At 32.8% G+C, this 21,256-nt stretch overlaps 2 protein-coding genes across 7 annotated transcripts; both read right to left on the bottom strand.

Moving 5' to 3' along the window:
- Positions 1 to 4,930: 4,930 nt before the first annotated feature.
- LOC110092106 lies at positions 4,931 to 7,953 on the bottom strand (the record flags this gene model as incomplete). Its single annotated transcript, XM_020816493.2, has 3 exons — positions 4,931 to 5,363; positions 7,517 to 7,599; positions 7,863 to 7,953. Coding segments are annotated over 3 exons (363 nt in total), but the record flags the coding sequence as incomplete, so codon positions are not given.
- A 1,661-nt stretch (positions 7,954 to 9,614) lies between these two features.
- On the bottom strand, positions 9,615 to 20,575 carry LOC110092090 (meiotic nuclear division protein 1 homolog). Of its 6 annotated transcripts, none has more exons than XM_020816463.2 (10): positions 20,301 to 20,575; positions 19,342 to 19,422; positions 16,569 to 16,685; positions 15,541 to 15,579; positions 15,315 to 15,422; positions 13,964 to 14,026; positions 13,821 to 13,872; positions 12,761 to 12,805; positions 10,354 to 10,423; positions 9,615 to 9,834 (listed from the first exon to the last, which is right to left on the bottom strand). In XM_020816463.2, the coding sequence occupies exons 1-10, from the start codon at positions 20,301 to 20,303 to the stop codon at positions 9,825 to 9,827; spliced, it is 588 nt and encodes a 195-aa protein (XP_020672122.1). In that variant the 5' UTR covers positions 20,304 to 20,575; the 3' UTR covers positions 9,615 to 9,824. The 6 variants fall into 6 exon arrangements, with proteins under 6 accessions (XP_020672122.1, XP_020672118.1, XP_020672126.1 ...); XM_020816459.2 differs by having other exon boundaries at positions 9,616 to 9,834; positions 10,344 to 10,423; XM_020816462.2 differs by lacking the exons at positions 9,615 to 9,834; positions 10,354 to 10,423 and adding exons at positions 12,003 to 12,222; positions 12,605 to 12,674.
- Positions 20,576 to 21,256: the final 681 nt, after the last annotated feature.

Consider the following 21,256-nt stretch of genomic DNA (forward strand, 5'->3'; position numbering starts at 1 on the left):
AGCTTGAATTCTATTACTTAATCAAACTCAAGTTCAAACTAGAAATGACACGAGCTCAACTCGACTTGTTTACAACCTATGCCGACTTTGCCACTACATTTCCTATTTTACTTGCAAAACTAGTTCTAGCAGAATATAGAAAAAAAAAATCTATCAAAAAAATGGTTAATTTTTTATTATAATGAATTTTTAAAATTATTAATTTCTTTTAAAATTAATATAAAATTAATTTAATTGGTTATTCATATAACATTCATCTTAAAATAAATTCAATGGTTATGAGAATCATCATGATCAAATTTTAATCAACATTTATTAAATTAATGTAATATAGAATTTGATTGATTTGTAAAGGCTTCATAATTAATCTTATGTCGACGATGTTCTGTTATACTAATAATTCTTCTCCAGATGGAATATAAAGATTCTTCATGGACATTTTGGATATTATAAGTTCTTATAATGAACTAAAAGGTAGCGGTTTATGCTTCGTTTGTGAAGGCTTTCTTATTGTTTCTTAAAGCAGTTTTATAGTACAAAATTTAAAATTTTAATTAAAAAATTGCTTTGAAAAATAGTAAAAAGAATTATACCAAACGAAGTCTAAATTTGATGAGTACAACCAGGTACATCTAGATTTCAGTTGTCACCAAAATCAAATGCATATCACAATCATAGAAGATACATACACAACATACTTAAAAGTTGATGTCCCACAATTCATCATAATAAAAGGATTGTGAAAATGATATCGGTTGATGGTAAAATTATTACGTGCGGTTATCAAACGTCAATCATAATATGCTACATCATCAATTTACTGTGTACCACACTGTGTATCAGGTGATGTGGTGTGTCTTGATTGGTCTTCGAAATATCCGGTGACCGCACGTAATAATTTCTCCTACTAAAGAGCTGAGTCTTTCTGATGAGTTATGGAAAGAAGTGTGTTTACACCACCAATAAATTAGTAAATAAAAAATGTGTATTTCCAAGTAGGAGATTATGGGAATAATGGAGCCTAATTTGGTCATAATAAAACCTTCAGTAGATATGTTTGAATCTTCTCAGTGAATGCACATATTTGACTAATATAAAGATGTTGAAGAAATCATTTATTCTTTGAGAGATATTGCGAGATCTTTTATTAACTTTAAAAGATATTGTATTATCTAGTAGGATCTTATAATAAATTATATGCTAAAAATTTCAATTCTTCTTATCATTATAAATTGTGGTTTAGAATGAATAGTTTGGCATCATCTATTAATAAACAAATAGGGAGAGAGAGAGAGAGAGAGAGAGAAATTTTATAGGTGCTTGTGAGATGGTTTTTTCTTCTCCTTTAAGAAGAAAGAGATGTTGGTAGTTTTTTATTCCATGAAAAGAAGAAGCATTTAGCGCGCTATAGCAAGGAGAAGTTCTTGTTTGAACTCCTACAATAGAGAAGAAAAGACCGTTATGGTAGCGACAATAACATTTTCTTCACTCTCATCCCTCATCTTCGGCAAATTATTACGTCTGGTCACCTGACATGCGGACATCCAATCCGGACATGCCATCTCAGTGGATGCACTGGGCCCGATATTTTTGAGTGACGTGACACGTTTTTATTGGTGTCCGAATAAATCCAGATACCGGACACAATAATTTGCCCTCATCTTCACATTGGATGTTTACATTCTCTCTCAATCATTAATATTAACAAAATTGTATCATTATTATTATCTCAAAGTTTTATATAGAGAAATATTTGATATATATTTCTTATAGAGTATTTAAGAAACTAGTTTTAGTGCACTCGTGCGAATAAAAATTAAAAACTAAAAATTATATCATGAATATTTTAATTATGTTATCATTCTTTAACGAGAAAAAAATATTAATTTTATAAAAGAATAAAATAAATTCTAAATTGGGGGCAGTTATTATTGATATAAATGACTTTATATAAAAATTTAAACAAAGCTAATTGTTAAGTTGAAGATGATTTAAATTGTTCTCATACTTAATTTTAATGTTTTTCAAAATAGCTTCAAATTTATATAAAACTTAAGAATGAATTTCAATATAGTGTATAAATCAAAATAGAAAAATATTACATATTTTTGGCATAAAACCAAACATCACAAATAACAAATGTTCACTTTCTGGACAAGTGCACACCATAACATTACTTGAATATTTTTGGCATTCAATACATTTGCGTCCATAATATGCATCTGAATAAAATTTAAAAATTACAAGATTAATAATTTAAAATTATAAATTGTTGCGTCATGGATTATTCGCGGCAGTAGAGAAATATAAAGTTTAACATCTTAGATTTTGTACGAAGATTCAACACACAATCAGATAAAAAGAGAGGGTGCATCATTAATAAAAGTCACCAAGATTTTTATGTGGAAAATCCTGAAAAGGGGAAAAACCACGGGGTCTAGCCCAATTTGAATGAATCCATTATTATTTGCAATCGATTACAAATGAGGCTCTTTATTGGAGAACCAAAAGGATCAGCTATAGAAAGCGACGCTAAATCTCAGCCCATCCTAAAGTAATCAAAGCCATAAGAATAAGAAAAAACAATACCAATAGAATCGAGAAGAATAACTCCATGAGTGGAATTTGAAAATGCGTGAATTTAAGAAGAAAAAAAAAATAGTGTTTACATCTATTATTTTTTATCTTTGAATCAGGAAATTAATCGTCTGCATATTAGGATTCATAAAAAAGAAAGAAGCTAGCGACTTACGGCTCTGAAAGATCGTTACCTTCACAGCGACCATCCAAAGCTCATTAATGCAAGACTGAAGAAAAACGAAGAAGGAGAAGAAGCTCCTTTAACGACTATTTCAAAACTTCCCTTAACGCCAAGCCGAAGAACCAAAAAGCAAAGTTTGCTTCCGATCCTACAGGGGCGAAGAGTCTCTATTAGTTACTCTCTCAGAATCCTCCCGCAAAGCGAGCTCACCCGTCGTGGCTTCCGATCCCACAGCAGCCAAGAGCTTTTTTAGCGATTCTTTGAGACCTCCCGCGAAGAGACGAAAGTGGGGGGATTCAAAGAGACGATGAAAACTCGTATTTATTAAAAAAAAAATTGAAGGGCCATGATTTGCTGAGGAAGAATCCCAAGCAGTTTAAATTTAAAAGGTTTTTAATTTACTGTTACATTATCGATGCGGAGCAGGTGAAGAAAGTTAGCTCCTTTACTTAATTTCTTTATTGTTTTTGCTCTCAGTCACACTGGTCCCAGAACTCCATATCGGTCTTTTCAAACTAAACTCGAGAGCTGGGAATCATAAAAACCAAGGAGCTACCTGCACCTACTTTTCTTTTGCTCTGTTTTCTTCTTGGATACAGAGAAACAAGCTGAGGAGGATAGAGAAGAAGGAGAAGAGGGTAATGAATTGAAAATATGATTGGATTCAAAAATGCATTAAAAATGGAAACTAATATAAATGACCGTGCACATGATGTAATTGATTCATACATGTAATTAATTCAAAAAATCATCTAATACATGCACGTGTATTTTTTAATTGATTTAAAAAACACACATCACATACATTCATATATGCAATTGATTCAAAACAAAATGCAATTGATTTAATCCCAAGAAAACTTATGTCGTTCCGACCCAACTCAATCAAAGATCGACTCAATGTGGTCTTGACTCGTTAGTAAGCATATCACTAATTCTAAGCTTTTGATTAAAAGAAAAAAAAAATCTAAAAACAACAACAATAACAACATCAAACCTTAATCCCACTACATGGAGTCGGCTGCATGAATCATTTTTCACTATTGTGTCCTATTAAGAGTTAAATTATCATTTAAATCCAATAAACAAAGGTCATTTATAACACTTTTAAACTAGGTCTTTTTAAGTCTATCTCTATCTTTCTTGACATAGGCCGGATCTAATACATCAAGTCTCCAAACAGGATCATCAAAAGGCTGATGCTTGATGCGATCAAATCATCTAACACGACTCTCTCTAATCTTATCTAGCGGAATCAAAAGTTCTCTCCTATTATCGGGAGCGGTAATTAACTATAGAGGCTTGCGCCTATAGGAAACCAGAACTCAGATCAAAAAGTCCTCACAAAATGAGAGCTTGCACCTATAGGAAACAAGAACTAAAGAAAATTAGAAGAAAAGAACTTAGCAAAAGAGAAGTAGGTGCAGGTATCTCCTTCTTGGTCTTTATGATTCCCAGCTCTCGAGTTAAGTTTGAATAGACCGATATATAGTTCTGGGACCAGTGTGACTAAGAGCAAAAACAAGAAAGAAATTAAGTAAAGGAGCTAACTTTCTTCACCTGCTCTGCATCGATAATTCTCTTTACCTTCTTGCTTCTAATTTACCCTATAATTCTTATAGAAATTCAAACCCTAAAGCTCAGTTCTTTTCCACACTCTCCCCGAGATTATACTTATTAAGAATTAGTAGGAGGGGTCTAATCTCTTTGGAATGTGGAAGTAAAATGACGATTTCCATGGAATCCATCCAAGCTCTCGGTGCCACCATCCCATCCAAAAAATTTGAATACATTTTAATATTAGGGTTTGTAACGGTTAACTCCAACCTATAAGCTTCTATAGTCAAAGCTTGCAATATTCACAACCTAACATATACACACTTCAATTTTATTTTAACATTCAAAAAGACTTAAAAACAAAAAGAGACAAATCAATTTCTTATAAATTACACACAAACAAATCAATCAAGATATAATTGTTTCATAAAACAACATTTACTTTCCATTTGTTCCTCTACAACAAACACAACCTATGCTGGCTGCCTCTCATCTGGGAAATTCAAATCTTATTTTCTTAGTTTCAGGCATGCAATTTAGAAAAAATATATTTGCATGATAATAAATTTTATAATTATTAAATTTGCTTTGAAATGAGTGCAACAATGCAAATTCAAGAGTATTAAATTATATCCTGAACAAAATTTCATCACATTACTTTGCTTGTCCTATACAATAGATTCTTTCTTATCTATATTATTAATGAGAAAATTAATCAGAGAAAGGCTACTCTTCCACAAACAAATTAAGGTTTCAAAATATGGTTTGCCATAAAAAGAGAGAAGCAAAAAAATTTGTCTGTATTCGGAGAAAGAGTTGGAAGGATATAGGCAGCAGAAAAGAAGACTCCACTTCTTCAGTTTTTCTTCAACTCTTCAAACTTGTCAATCGCTACCTGCAACTCATCAGAGCCTCCAACTGCTCTCATAGTGTAATAGTAGACTCCGAAGACAAAGCCAGTCAAGCCACCGGCAACAATCAAGTTCTTTGTCTTGGTGGCGAGAAATTGGTATCCTGAAAAGGAAGACATCTTGCTTCGATCCTGCTAAAGAATTGATGAAACAAAAAATGTTTTAGAGAATTATGTTATCAGGATCAAGACAAGGAATTAGAAGCACAGCCTTCGAACTACAACAACAATTCTTTGTCCCACTACGTGCGGTTAGCTATATGAATCCTTTTTTTTTCCATTGTGTCATTTTAAAAGTCAAATTCTCGATTAAATCTAATAAAGGAAGAACATGTCTAATATTGTCTAACCAAATCTTTTTAGATCTACCTTTAACTTTCTTAACATAAGTCAAATCTAATAACTCTATTTTCCTAACCGGGTCATCGGAAGGCCGCCGTTCTATGTGACAAAATCATCTAAGACGACTTTCTCTAATCTTATCTTCTATTGGAGCTACTCCGACTACCAAAAGAAAAATAGTTGAATGGAAAAACATTAACTCCTGAGTACAAAAGTAAGAAAATGGAAACTATTGTGCTAATGTAGATAGAGATTATTGTGATACCAAATTGTTGAGAGGTTCTTAAAAAATAATAATAATAATAATAATAATTGTTGAGAGGTTCTTATTTCTTAACTTCTTGATCTTTCTCTTCATTTTCTTGAATTTGGCTTTGAAACTAATTTGTTATTCATTGAATTTTCTCTAATGGAAAAAAGCTTACCGAATTGTGGGAAACATGCCTAGAGTAAGAAGACTGATGAGTTTTTCAGCATGCATGCGAGGATGATTTTCATGATTTCTTTTAGAGATTTGTATAAATAATTGTAAGAGAAAAAATGTTTTGGAAGGAGAGTGAGTGAGAAAGAGAGAGGGGAAGAGAGAGAGAGTGGAGAGATCCTGAATGAAAGAGCTGGATCATTACATTGTGAAACCATGTAGAAAGAGAGAGATAAACTGACATGAAGGTATGAGATCTCTCACTGAAGAGAAAAAGGAGGAATGATAAATTTTTTATTTCATATTCAATTCATTCATGGATCATTAAAACAACATTCATTATACCTCTATTTAATGTACAGTTTATAAATATGCAATATGAACAAAGGAAGTAGACAATGGAGGATTGAGATCCAAATGCTGTCATGCCTAGGGGTGTAAAGCGAGTCAGCTCGAGTCCTACTAGACTCACAACACATACGCGAGACTCGAACTCAAAACCTCTTGGTTGGTAGTCAAAACTCTAAACCAACACCAAAGTGAGTTGCGTATATATATACTTATCATAATTCCGCGGGTATTCAACTATCAAGCACAACCCGTTATTCCCCTCTTCCCAGCCTCTTCCCAGCTTGTGAAGAGGCCTGCTTGAAACCCTAGATCTAGTAAGTGGCTTTGATCTTCCTTGAAGCTTGTCAGAGAATACATTTTTCCTCTTCGCTGACCTTTATGTATTGATTCCGCCCTTGTTTATCTGCTAATTAGCTATAGAAAGAGCTTCTTATTTGAAGATATTCCTTACGGTTTTGCTGGATTTTCAAAATTTTACATTTGAAACTAGTTCTTGTTTCCTGATTTAATTTTAAATAAAGTTGAGTGCATTCTTGTGTTTTGACTATTTGCTTGAATCTTCATATTCATCCAAAGCCATATCAATAGGATGAGAGATCATATCGTACACTAGTTTCTTGAGCTTCAAATATTTAAAAATCTCCACCAATACAAAAGTTCTGGCAATTTTGTCACCTCTATTAGTTCATAATTTTTTATTATCATGTCAAGTTGGTCCATAAAGTTTAATATTGTGATCATCTAGGTTCTATATATAAGTTTGATGTTGATCATCAATTATCAACAATATTCCTCCTGCTGTGCTTGACTCTGAGGTTAGCTTAAACTTGAGATGGTGATTGATTCTATTACTGAAACTAAGATTAATGCATCTTATATTATTTATGTTACTAATATAAATAATTGATTCACATATCTCAATATTTTTTTATGATTCTTCTCTAGATATACAAGTTATTTGGTGGAATAAAAAATTTTTATTTGCAACATCCCATGAAATAAAAGTTGATTCTGTGTTACCTAAATAGCAAAATCATATGTCAGAAGAGAACAAGGAAAATCAAAAGTCAAGAGCAATGCCCCGGTGTAGGAAAAGCCACTAGATCAATGAGGTATGCATTAACTCTTAGGAAGGTCCTAAACACATAAAGGTCAAAAATCTGGAAGAGGATACCTGTCCAGGGAATGTAAAGGTTCGTGAAGAATGCCAAAAGCAAATTGAGGCCAGCAAATATGCTGTGTTGCCTTTCTCTGGTTCTGTAAGAAATACAATGGCTTTAAGGTTTTCTGTTTCAGATGCTCTGGATAAGTATGGGGATGCGCAGCTAATCTCATTCAAGACCAGACATTGGTAGGAATGGAAGATGATGATACATACAAGTCTGATTCAATGGGGGAACACACAAAAAATCCTCCGTTTCCCTCTTTTTGCCGCAAATCCTGGATTTACTAAATCCTGGAGTTCGGTGTATTTAAGGGATTTGGCTGAAGAAGCGCGCGAAAGGGATAAAGATAGCTACCTTCACAGAGAGCGACTCCCGTCGCTACTTCCGATCCAACAGCAAGAAGGCGAACTGGAAGGAACGTCGTCGAAGGAAGCGAAGTAGGATTTTAGCGACTCGTTCAAAACCCTACCTCAGTCGAACAGCAACGTAGAATGGAGAAGAGAAAAGCAAGACGTAGAAATGACTGGCTATCGAAAGAGAAGAAGCAAATCGTAAATCGTAAATCGTAGACCGTAAGCGGTGTCAATATTTTACATGAAAATTGGATTCGAACATTTCAAATCAGTGTTAATCAGTTTGTTAGGTTTGGATTTGGATTCAAAAAATAGATTCATTATAAAATTTGGGTCGAATTCGACTTGACCTAAAAATCCGAACTATCCTGATTTCCATCCCACACCACATAGTGACACCGACCTTATGACTCTGACCATCCCTAGCGCTCGCCCTGCCTCCCCCACACTCGAGCTCGCTTCGAAAATTTCGGGTTCGGGTTGACCTGAACCCGAAACGGGTAGGGTTCGGGTCAACCCGAACCCGAAACGGGTAGGGTTCGGGTCAACCCGAACCCGAAACGGGTAGGGTTCGGGTCAACCCGAACCCGAAACGGGTAGGGTTCGGGTCAACCCGAACCCGAAACGGGTAGGGTTCGGGTCAACCCGAACCCGAAACGGGTAGGGTTCGGGTTCAACATTTTGACCCGTTTCAAAAATCAAGTCGGGTTCGGGTTAACCCTTTGACTCGAAATTGACCCAATTTTGACGCGAAAACCCAATTTTGACCCGGCAACCCGAGATTGGCCAGTTTTTTACTCGAAAAAGAGGAGATATACCTATTTTTGACCCGAAAAAGAGGAGATAGATCTGTTTTTAACCAGAAAACTATCAATTTTTTTGTTGGAAATGGGTCATTCGGGTTGTATCGAGTTGACCCGACCCGAAGCAGGTCGAGTTCGGGTCAGGAAAACTGGCCCATTTTCAAAAACGTGTCAGATTCGAGTTGACCCGAATAGCGACGGGTCAATTTCGGATTCAACCCGAACCCTACCCTTGACCCAAAATTGACACCCCTACTTATTTTCAAATTCTCATCATAATATATTAATTCAAAATATTTTCTTAAATCATATTTTTCATTTTTATTAAATTATCAATAATTTTTAGCAGGGGAATTTTCATACATACCACTTTTTTTTCATATTATTTACATATATAATACCTAAAATTTTAATATTATATATCTACCAGACATGAATCAAATATGAGTGCAAGAAATAAAATATTAAAATTTATAATGTTATACGAGTGCTAAGAATGAAATATAAAAATTGCATATTTAATATTAAACTTGTATATTAATTATAGGCATTAAATATTAAAATTTTGAGTTTTATATTGCAAATAGTATGAAAAAAAATGATATGTATATAAATCACCCTTTATATTAAGTTATTTTGACCATTTATTATTAAAAATAAAGGCAAATTTTTATACGTCAAATATAATTTTAGAATTATTAAAAAAAATAAAGCTCAAATAAAAAAATAATAAAGCCACATAAAAACCAAAATAGTATAGATTCTTTATGAATTGTCAAAATCATTTCTGAATATTTAAAAGTTTTATTTTAAATCATTAGGAACTTAAATAGTCCCCCGGAAGAATTAATTTAATAGCTATTTAAGGAGTCAAGGGGACAAAATTAATATTTTTTAAATAATCTATAACTATTATTGCCCTTTAGAAAAAATTAAAGGGACCAATTTGATCATTTTTTTCTAAAATATTGACAGGCCAATTTATACGATAAAAAATTCAAATTGAATGGATAATTTCCTCTACAAATTTCATACATATATAAAAATATTATATCTAAGTGAAACAGATATATCTATAAAACCTCTATAATATACTTCTAATGTCAAGTGATCTCTTCTTCATAGAATAGTAGCAGATCAAAGATAATCCAAGTCTTCTGTTATACCAACCTGAAACAATTAATAAATAAAAACATTAAAAATATTCAACTAAGGCTTCGTTTGGGAAACTTTCATACTGTTTTTTAGTTCAAAAATTTTTATAGTAGAATGCAACTTTAGGTTTTGTTTGTAACGATTTTCTTCTTGTTTTTTAAAGCAGCTTTTTAGTAAAAAAAAAACTGAAGACTCAGGCTTCGTTTGGGACGGCTTTTTTATTGCTTCTGAAAACGGAGTTTTAGTACAAAAATTAAAAAATTTGTACTACAACTCCGTTTTAAAAAGCAATAAAAAAGCCGTCCCAAACGAAGCCTCAAAAAGCAGAAAGAAAGCCGTCTCAAGCAAAGCCTAAAATGCAAAAAAGCTTAGAAGAGTTTGAAACTAAGGCTTCGTTTGGGACAACAACTTTCTTACTGCTGCTTAAAACAGCTTTCAAGTACAAAATTTTTACTTTTTGTACTAGAAAATAGCTTTAAGAAGCAATAAAAAAGACATCCCAAACAAAGCCTAAAATGCATCACCTCCTTGTACATGTGCTCAAGTTGTTCTTTGGCTTCTGGAAAATTGGATGAACACCAATGTTGCAGAGTGAATATATTATCTGAATTTGGAAGACAGTCAGAGCATCAGCAATTCAACAACTGAGGCCTGAAACAAATCTAAAAATAGTAATTAGAGGAATATACCTGTCCATCGATTTGATGCAGAATGGGCAATCTCGATCGCAGCTTCTAAAATATAGGAAGAAGATAATCAGGTAATATGAAGTATTTTCTTCAGGAAGAAGATAATCAAATTTTTAACGGCGATCATGCCAGCTGATATGATTACCAAACTACTCTCGTGGCTATGGACATGTTTTAAAATTAGTAAGAAAATAGTAGTCAAACGGAACCGTGACAACAATCTGTGTAGTACATATGCTTGGGGCTAATTCAATTTTTTTTTTAAAATTTTCACTTTATTAAACTTTTAACTCACAATTTGTTAGACCGGTCCATACGGGACCGGATCAACGTAACAAGAGGCGGAAGAGTCCGCCTCCTGTATGAGCCGCACAAGCTGCAATATCCATGTGAGCCAATTTGGAAGGATTTTTTAGGGTGTTAGGATGGAAATTTGAATGTAGGGACTGTTTAGCGATTTCCTTTTTGATTGTATGCATTAAATAGTTTTTTTACCTAGGCTTAGGGCATCTTGAATTTGGCTGAAATTTGAGATTTCTTAGGTTTAGATTTCCTTTGGGCTCTAGCGTCGTCTAGAGAATTTGGGAGATTGATTCTCCTCTAGAATTGAGGATCTGCTGTATCTTTCTATTTTTGTATCTATTTCATCAAATAATACAAATTATTTGTTGTTGTGGTTTTGTGTGGATTTTTGTGAAGAATTCTCTCCTTTTCCCAAAAATTGATAGGAAATACTTGAGAGCTACGAGTGTTTCCTATCACAATTATCATATTCTATTGGATATTTCATGATATTAAAGATGTAGGAAACAACCTCTTTGCACTGTAGGAGCATACATTAACCCCTTCGCACACCCTGCATTAGCGGGAGCACCACTCAGTGGGTACACCCTACATATTTGATGCGTCTGATAATGTGAAATTTCCACTCACCAGCTAATACCTAAAATTTTAATATTATATATCTACCAGACATGAATCAATTATAAGTGTAAGAAATAAAATATTAAAATTTATAAGGTTATACGAGTGCTAAGAATGAAATATAAAAATTGTATATTTAATATTAAAGTTGTATATTAACCATAGGCAATAAATATTAAAATTTTGAGTTTTATATTGCAAATAGTATGAAAAAAAAAATGATATGTATATAAATCACCCTTTATATTAAGTTATTTTGACCATTTATTATTAAAAATAAAGGCAAATTTTTATACGTCAAATATAATTTTAGAATTATTAAAAAAAATAAAGCTCAAATAAAAAAATAATAAAGCCACATAAAAACCAAAATAGTATAGATTCTTTATGAATTGTCAAAATCATTTCTGAATATTTAAAAGTTTTATTTTAAATCATTAGGAACTTAAATAGTCCCCCGGAAGAATTAATTTAATAGCTATTTAAGGAGTCAAGGGGACAAAATTAATATTTTTTAAATAATCTATAACTATTATTGCCCTTTAGAAAAAATTAAAGGGACCAATTTGATCATTTTTTTCTAAAATATTGACAGGCCAATTTATACGATAAAAAATTCAAATTGAATGGATAATTTCCTCTACAAATTTCATACATATATAAAAATATTATATCTAAGTGAAACAGATATATCTATAAAACCTCTATAATATACTTCTAATGTCAAGTGATCTCTTCTTCATAGAATAGTAGCAGATCAAAGATAATCCAAGTCTTCTGTTATACCAACCTGAAACAATTAATAAATAAAAACATTAAAAATATTCAACTAAGGCTTCCTTTCGGAAACTTTCATACTGCTTTCTAATATAAAAATTTTTAGTTCAAAAATTTTTATAGTAGAATGCAACTTTAGGTTTTGTTTGTAACGATTAAAAAAAAAAAACTGAAGACTCAAAATGCATAAAGAAAGCCGTCTCAAACAAAGCCTAAAATGCAAAAGATCTTAGAAGAGTTTGAAACTAAGGCTTCGTTTGGGACAACAACTTTCTTACTGTTTTTTAAAGCAGTTTTCAAGTACAAAATTTTTACTTTTTGTATTAAAAAATAGCTTTAAGAAGCAATAAGAAAGACATCCCAAACAAAGCCTAAAATGCATCACCTCCTTGTACATGTGCTCAAGTTGTTCTTTGGCTTCTGGAAAATTGGATGAACACCAATGTTGCAGTGTGAATATATTATCTGAATTTGGAAGACAGTCAGAGCATCTGCAATTCAACAACAAGAGGCCTAAAACAAATCTAAAAATAGTAATTAGAGGAATATACCTGTCCATCGATTTGATGCAGAATGGGCAATCTCGATTGCAGCTTCTAAAATATAGGAAGAAACAGCAAATTTTAGAAGGCTGATGCAGGTAATATGAACTTTTTTCTTCAGGAAGAAAATAATCAAACTTCTTGCGGCAATATTCTAGCTGATATGATTACCAAAAAACTCTCCTGACTATGGGCATTTTTTAAAATGAGTAAGAAAACAGTAATCAAACAAAACCGTGACAGAATCTATGTAGTACATATACTCGGGGCTAATTCATATTTTTTTAATTGTTCAATTTATTAGACTTTCCAGCTAGTCCATACAGTACCGGCTCAACGTAACAAGAGGTGGAAAAGTCCGCCTCCTGTATGAGCCGCACAAGCTGCAAGATCCACGTGAGCCAATTTGGAAGGATTTTTTAGGGAGTTAGGAGGTAAATTTGAATGTATGGACTGTTTAGATATTTCCTTTTTGATTGTATGCATTAATAAGTTTTTTTTTCCTAGGATTAGGGCATCTTGAATTTGGCTGAAATTTGTGATCTCTTAGGCTTAAGTTTCCTTTGAGCTCTAGCATCGTCTAGAGAATTTGGGAGAGATAGATCCTCATCTCGAATTGAGGATCAAATGTATCTTGCTATTTTTTGTTTCTATTTCATCAAATAATACATTATCTGATGTTTTTGTGGTTTTGTGTGGATTTTTGTGGAGAATTCTCTCCTTTTTCCGAAGATTGATAGGAAATATTTGAGAGCTACAAGTGTTTCCTATCACAATTATCACTCTATTAAATCGTTTTTTCATCACATAATTTTTTTTAAAAACAACAAGAAAGTTATATAGCCAAAGAACTGTAATAATTATTCGGAAAGTACACTTGTAATAATTATTGGGAAAGTAAACTTGTAGTAAAACGGCCACAACCACATCATAAGGTCATGAAAAAACAATCCCAAACACATAAATCATGGTGGTGCATCAAAGCATAAATGCATACACGATATTATGGGAAAATAGAAAAAACAGAATAAAAGATGAATTGCCCAATGGGATTTAAAGCAGTTCTTACTCATTGCTTCAATTGCAGCTGGATCATTGTCAGCAAAGAGGGAAAGTTCTTCCTTATATAACATAAATCAAAACATAAAAGCAGAAGTAAGCAAATCTGGCATCTAGAAAAACATCAGAATCTGCAAGAAACTGTGTGGCTACCTTCAACTTCTTATATTGCAGCTCAATGGTCTTTAGCTCTTCCAAAGCCATCTCCCTGTCGTCCTACATGCAAAGAAAAAAACGTTGGAAAGATATTATCAGATAATTCTGAAGAATGAAGTTGGTAATATGCAATCCAACTAGAATGCATATATTTTAAAAATGTAAGAGTTGCTTGATTCTATGCAAATAAAATGCATTAGTTTTTTTTTTTTTATTCGTTAGGATGCAAATAAATTTTTACTTTGTACTTATTTTGCTTCATATCAAACAGCAAAAAAATTTAAATACAAGAAAAGGAAATACATTAAAACTCTTAATACTTCTGACCAAACAACCTTAGTGAAAAGGGACGCATCAAGTTTTCTCCATGATTTCACCTTAATTATTTGCTGCAAGTCCTAACGAGACGTTAATGATGCCTCCCAAACAATCAGAACTTGATCCATAGAACCTAAAAAAAATTTCAGCCCATGCACACTTTGATGACTGCAACACTATTCAATTTTACGATACAGTTAAATTCCTCTCAATTGTTGCAGCTTCAATCATCTACCTTTTTCTCTTATACTATCAAAAGGAATGCAACTCCACCCAAACATTTTTCTATTTTGTGGCAAAAATAAGAAGGATTGAAGGAGAGAGAGCTAGACAGGTCCCTAGTGGACCGGCCCAACTCCAACCGGCCCCTTCAAAGAGGCCGGTTCTTTGCTACTTTGCTACAGGAGAAGGGGCGACAGCATAGAGAGAGAGAAAGGAGTGGGACCCACTAGGGATTCAAATTCAAACTAATTGGAGGCAAAGGAGGGAGTGGAAAGGGCATGGGAGTAATTTGGCTTTAATAATTAATGGCATGCCTTAAGTATGGGCGGGGGGATTAGGGTTAGGGTTATGCTTTGATTTGTTTCTTTTGGGTTTCTCTTGAAGTTTCTTTGGCATCTTGGGCTCTAGACTCATCGTCTAGAGATTAGGAGAGAATGATCCTTCTCTCGAATTGAGGATCAATTGTATCTTGCTTGGTGTTTGCTTTTGCTTTGAATCCACTATTACAATCTATCGTTTTGAATTAATTTCATTGAGATTATCGCAATATTTCCGTTGTTTTTCCATTTATTGCTAGGATTGCTTGCGAACTCAAGTATTTCCTCTTGGATTACTTGCGAACTACAGAGAACTTCTTAAATATTTCCCTTTTTTTTTTCTTTTACACTTATATCGAGTAGAATTGAAATTGAACTCAGCTATAGTAAACATAACCTGCATTTTGTTCCCAATTGCTGGCATAGACATTAGACATAAGACTGCTTAATCAGCAAGGCATTCAACCACAAAGGCAATAAAATAGGCTTACGGATTCCTCTCTCCCTCTCTTCAGGCTTTCTCTCTGCTCATCCAGCTCAGCAAGACGTTTTGTGCAACTCGAGAGATCAGATTCTAGTTTGTTGTGAGCATTTCTCAGCTGTTTACCAAAATCAAAATAATGAGGAAATAATACAGTTCTTTAAGGAAAAAAAAGGGAGAGGGGAGAGAAAACAAGTGGATAACCAATTGAACTGCGTAATGAGAAGACAGAATACCTGATTACCAGCGCAACTAGGAAGGCTCCAAAAATATACCTGGATGTACAAATGGCAAGCTAAATAGATGATTAGAAATAAAAAAATATATTACAAACGAAGAAAGCCAAAAAAAAAAAAAGTTCAATGTTACAAAAGTATATTAATGGAACAAAAGTTGGGTCAAGATTATCCTAACTCAATTCCTGTCAAAATGAGCTCCAAAATTTGATAAATTGTATTTCTATTATACATATGACATGAAATCACATTTTTTTGATACAAATGCATGAATAATTAAGATATTTGTCGTAAATTTTATAACAAACTAATAAAATAAATAAATATTGAAAATGCCTTAAAAATGAAATAGAAATTCCCCAAATACATACAGTAGTTTTCCTGTCAAAATATAAATTCATGGAGATGTTTACTGTGAAACCTATGACAAAACAATAAAACATTGTCACTTTTTTTTTTTTTTGGAGGTTTGATTCCATGTGTCATACATTTTTACACGACATGAGCATATATTCCATGCGATGCATCAATTTTTTAAGCCCGATCCTAATAGGAATTGGGTCTGGACATCATGACCTTTTTTTTGTTCTTATATTAATTGAACAATGCATAACCTAAATTGGGAAATTTACATGCATACCACTTTATAACATCTTATTTACATATCTAACACCCAAAACTTTAATATTACATGCATACCATCCTATATTATTTTAATATCAAATATATTACTTATATTTCTTTTCTAACACTCATATATTTTATTTCTACCACTCATATTTAATATGAAAATGAACTATGGGTGATTGTGTATGTAATATTAAAGTTTCAAGTGTTAAATATGTAAATAGTATTATATGGTATGTATGTAAATCTCCCCTTTTTATTTTAGTCAATTCAAATGGAGATGCAAAAGTATAAAAGCAGATAAATTGCGAGAACAAAACACCTGCGTTATAAATATCCAATCTAACAACATCAATGTATCACCAAATTGGATGAATAAATTCTCTGAAAAGTACACTCACAGAAGTGCCAATCTTGTCTTTCAAAACCAGATCATCATCCACTAGACTTTGGACAACATCTTTGACAGATTGGCTAATCACACCCTTTTTAGGACCCAATTTCTCCAACTCTTTAAGCTGGATCGTAAAGCAAAGAAAAAAAACAAGCTGTTAAAATCAGATAATAGAAGTCTTAGTCATGATTCCAAAAAATTTTAAAAACGAGATAGATTGGCAGTTAAATAATGCACTGAGTTCAGGAAATTTCAAAAAGCGCGGTGGAAAATCAGATCAGGAATTCTGTTTATTAAAAAAAATAGATGAGTGATTAATATAACATGATTGACCGATATAAATGCAATATACCAATATGCCTTGTGCTGTGCTATGAATCATTTTGAAGCTTGCCTTGCATCATGGAGCTGAAGAATATTGATGGACCAGCTGATTTGATTGTGAGAAAATTAAGAAGTTTCCTATTCAAGAGGGAGTTGTTTAGGAAGGTTCTTAATCAAAGGGAATTAATTAGGAGATGTTTTCTAATTGAAGATTTGAGAGCCAATTTAGAAGGAATTAATTAGGAAGCATTTCCTAATTAATCTCCTCCAAATCAACCCCAAATCTACCCTATTCAATTAGAAAACATTTTCTAATTAATCTCCTCCAAATTTGCCCCCAAATTTGTCCTCTTCAATTAGAAAAAAAATTTAAATTAATTCCCTCTAAATCGACCCCAAAATCAACCACAAATCTTCAATTATGAAATATCTCCTAATTAATTCTCTTTGATTAAGAACCTTTCTAAACAGTTCCCTCTTAATTAGGAAACTTCTTAATTCTCTCACAATCAAATCAATTGGTCCATCACATACATAAGAAAACAATGCTTTGAAATCATGTACAACAAGCTACACAATTACAGTTCTAAAAAATAATTCACATATCATTTACAAAAAGAACCAAATTTGAATGGGACCAAATTTTTTATCCATATCCCCAATAAAGTCAATACAACCTTCTCAAATCTCCAGTATTTTACACAATTTTATCAAAACATTTACTGTTAAAGCTCCGCTTATTAGTTTTGAAAATAGGAATGAGAACTAAAAAATAAATTCATGTTATGACGTAGGACCCAATTGTTCCTCTTTTCTATAAACGATTTCGATCATTGATCAAACAACGATCAAGGAGACCATTTGTCAAAAAAAACCTGATTCAAAGACTATTGAGTGAGAAAAAAAAGCTTTTTGGACATTAATAAAAAGTTCCCTATTAATAACGCTTTTGAAGTTGTTTGGGAATTATCAACTTAGGCATAGTGACAAGGTATTGATCTCGAATTGTCAATTTAAAGCAACACCCACATGTTACTAGTCAGTTCAGCAGCAGATAAGGTAATTAGAGGTCCTTCATGGCTAAGTAGTTATGATTTGAGGCTGTAATCTAATGATCAATTCCATCTATTATCTATAGATAAACTCCAAAGAGTAGCAATTTATAGAATCCAGATCCGAGTGGACCAATCTATAAAGATATATTATGGTTTCCGCTTCCTCAGCTTCCTCAGATCGCACAACAGAGAGAAAAAGTGTAGAGAAAGTAAGCTTGTCCTAAACTCTCTTAAGCACATAGCTTAGTAAACCTGTATTTCTCTAAAAGAAACAAAATATCAATTCCCCATAGCTCCAATAATACCATATCCTATCTGTTTTATCTGTTCAAGACAGTTCAGAAAGGTCATCTTCATAAAGCATTGGATGGTTTCATCTAAGAGGGGGAGATGAGGATAGGTATTAGAGGTTTTTCTTCCTTGAGCTCCTAAGACTATAGAAAGTGTGGGAGAATAAATGAAGGACCTGACTTGAACTCTCCTTTGCGCATAGCTCTCCTAATACTAGAGAACGTGAGAGCAAAAAAGAAGAGAAATGAAGATCTTGCTTTAACTCTCTTGAACACATAATTCAGTAAACTTTTGGCCTTTTGAGTTCTCTAATAGAAACAAAATTTCAATTCTCTCTATTTCTGATTGCTTCAATCCCCTGATATATCTAGCTTCCCTAATTGATTGTAGTCACGAAAGCTAATCTTATTAAAATCTACCGCCCTCAGCATCAAAACGTGGTCTTATGATAAGTTCGTAGTTAACAATCGTCCAGTTCACATACAATAAAATAACATGCAAATCAAGAAGTGCAAGGGAACAGTACAAAACAAAATTAACTTATAGTAAGGGAATCCATAAGATTTCCTTCATAGGACTTCTCGGTATATGCAATATTAAATTAGTTAAAACATTTGTCCAAAGCTAAATATTACAACTACAAAAAGTTTGAGTTGCAAAACTTTATCCAAATGCTGATAGCATCATCTTCCATCAAGAAAGTTTACCAAGAATATTTCTTCTGACATTTAGATACGCCTCCAAACAATTATAAAGTTAGAAATTATGAAAAGCCAAAGACAATGTTTCATGTATAACCTTCATCAAGTATACATTGATGATAAATCTTACACAATCATGAGATCAAAACATCGTAGTCCACAAAAAAAATAACAACAAGCAGAAAAAACAAGTAGCGATGCAGTCAAAATAAAAACTGAGAACACCAAAACATGTAATAATCTTAATAAATATTTGAACCTGTAGATAGCCTTTCAGTTAAATGGCATGCAAAACACGTTTGTGGATAGGTTAACTCAAACAAAAAGTCCGTCCGTCCCCACCCGAGAAAATTCAGGAATGAAACAAATAACACAACTAATAACTACATAAGAGATAAGTTAAACTCACAAGAAAGAAGTCCTGTGAGTCATAAAAGATCTGAAGCATGTGCTCACGTTTCTCCTCCAAAGACAGGCCCCTTCTCTTTGACTAAAAAAAGGAGTTAAAAATGTTAATCCAGCAAATGAACAACCACAAAATATTGTGGAATTTGACAAAATTAGTAGCATTGTATCATATTATTATGGTTAGTTTCCATTTCAACAGCATAACTTGTTTTAAATTGCAGCTAAAATCTAATATGTATACTGAACAAACACTGACCACGCCCACACCAATCTCATAGAAAAAAGATTTTACCATAGGAGATGATAAAAGAAAATGGAAAGCAAAAAATGAAACAAAATAGTCTTTGAATAGTTCATATATGGGTATGAAAAGGATGGTAGAGCTACACATTTGCCTATAAACCCAAACCATTGAAAAATAGGCATGGTCGCTGTCAGTTAAACTTATTAATTGTCTACCTCTTTTTCTTTCTTAATCATTTGATATCAATTTTATCTACACACTTAATGGGTGCATTTTTTATTTTATTTTTTGTATATATCCAAGCCATCTAAATCAAATTTTAATTGACTCATCTACAATAAATATCATTCCAAAAATTCCTCTATATAATCATATATTAGTTCATCCATCCTATCTTGATCACACATCCATCTTAACAATCTCATTTTCTTCGCTCAATGACTTTACATGTCATCTTAACAATCTTAATATTATAGTCATTTGGTTAAATGTTACTTTTACACTTCATATCTATGTCAATTAATGAATGAACATAGAAGTAATCATAGCATCATACATTATTACAGTGACCATACCCCGCTCTGAACATACAGCAACAACAGATCCTTAATGCAAAATAATAAGCCAATCGAACAGATACAATAATGCCAGTCGCACGTCTTAAGCCCATATAATGTGAAAATCTGTTTAAGAAAAATAGTTTTTCAGCGGATTACCATGAATGAGTCGAGAGCTGAACGAGAAGGTAACAAGAGATAAACTGGAAGGCCGCGTCACCGCTGGGACAAGAAGAATAACGGAGGAGGGTTCTAAAGAGGAAAGGCTCGCTGGGAAGAGCTCGACAATGCAAGGCTTGCTCACTGGATAAGAATCGAGCAATCGGAGTTGGAGACCAATTTGAAGGAAACTTTAGGGCATCGTATGGATCGAAAAGGCGTAAAGGATCGACTGTTGGGAGGTAGGCCTAAGCTTACTCTGTAGTCACGTCAAATATTTTTGGTGGGAGGAAAAAACATAAAAAAAGAAATAAAAATTAACTTTTTAATGTGATTATAGAAATATCAAATATCTAAATTATTTATTTAGTTGGAGAAATATATTCAAAATTTTATTCCAACTATAAATTATCTTTTTATGCCTATAGGCATTATTATCAAATATTTCCCACTAAAAATATTGAATAATATCATTTCTCACTCAGAATCTTTCATATTTCCGAAAAATTTATAGTATTGAATGATTCTATGTTTATATTGATTTTGAATCATTTTGATAATCCACAAAACTTGTTAGAATTATATGATTGTTGCGGGCTAGAATATACGTTGTGATATAGTTAAAATTTTACGTCTCAACGTTATACGGACATTCAACACACAAACAGAGAACACATGATTTTTATATGAAAATCCTGAAAAATGAAAAAACCATGAGCCACAATCAGTTAAAATAATTTCACTAGTATCTGAATAAATTACAAGTAAATGATTTGACCTCAAAATTAAGAATGATCATATTACAATAGTCAATGTGAGGTTGAAATCTAGTGATGAATCGGATGGAAGTCCAATGATGTTCGGTGGTCGGGTAGAAATCTTGCATCAATTGGCAGTTTGGTCGAAGTCCAGCATTAGTTGGTGTCTGTGCGGAAGTATGGCGTCAGTTGGCCGAC

Source organism: Dendrobium catenatum, unplaced genomic scaffold (genome assembly GCF_001605985.2).
Source record: "Dendrobium catenatum unplaced genomic scaffold, ASM160598v2 fragScaff_scaffold_1416, whole genome shotgun sequence".
NCBI classification, from domain to species: Eukaryota; Viridiplantae; Streptophyta; class Magnoliopsida; order Asparagales; family Orchidaceae; genus Dendrobium; species Dendrobium catenatum.

Bases quoted from the DNA above. Each gene is read 5' to 3' on its own strand.
- LOC110092090 (XM_020816459.2), bottom strand. The intron at 12,806-13,820 runs GTAAGAACTGCT...CCTATATTTTAG, and splicing joins AGCTGCAATTGAAGCAATGA to AAGCTGCAATCGAGATTGCC. The intron at 10,424-12,760 runs GTATATTCCTCT...TTCCAAATTCAG, and splicing joins TGCATCAAATCGATGGACAG to ATAATATATTCACTCTGCAA.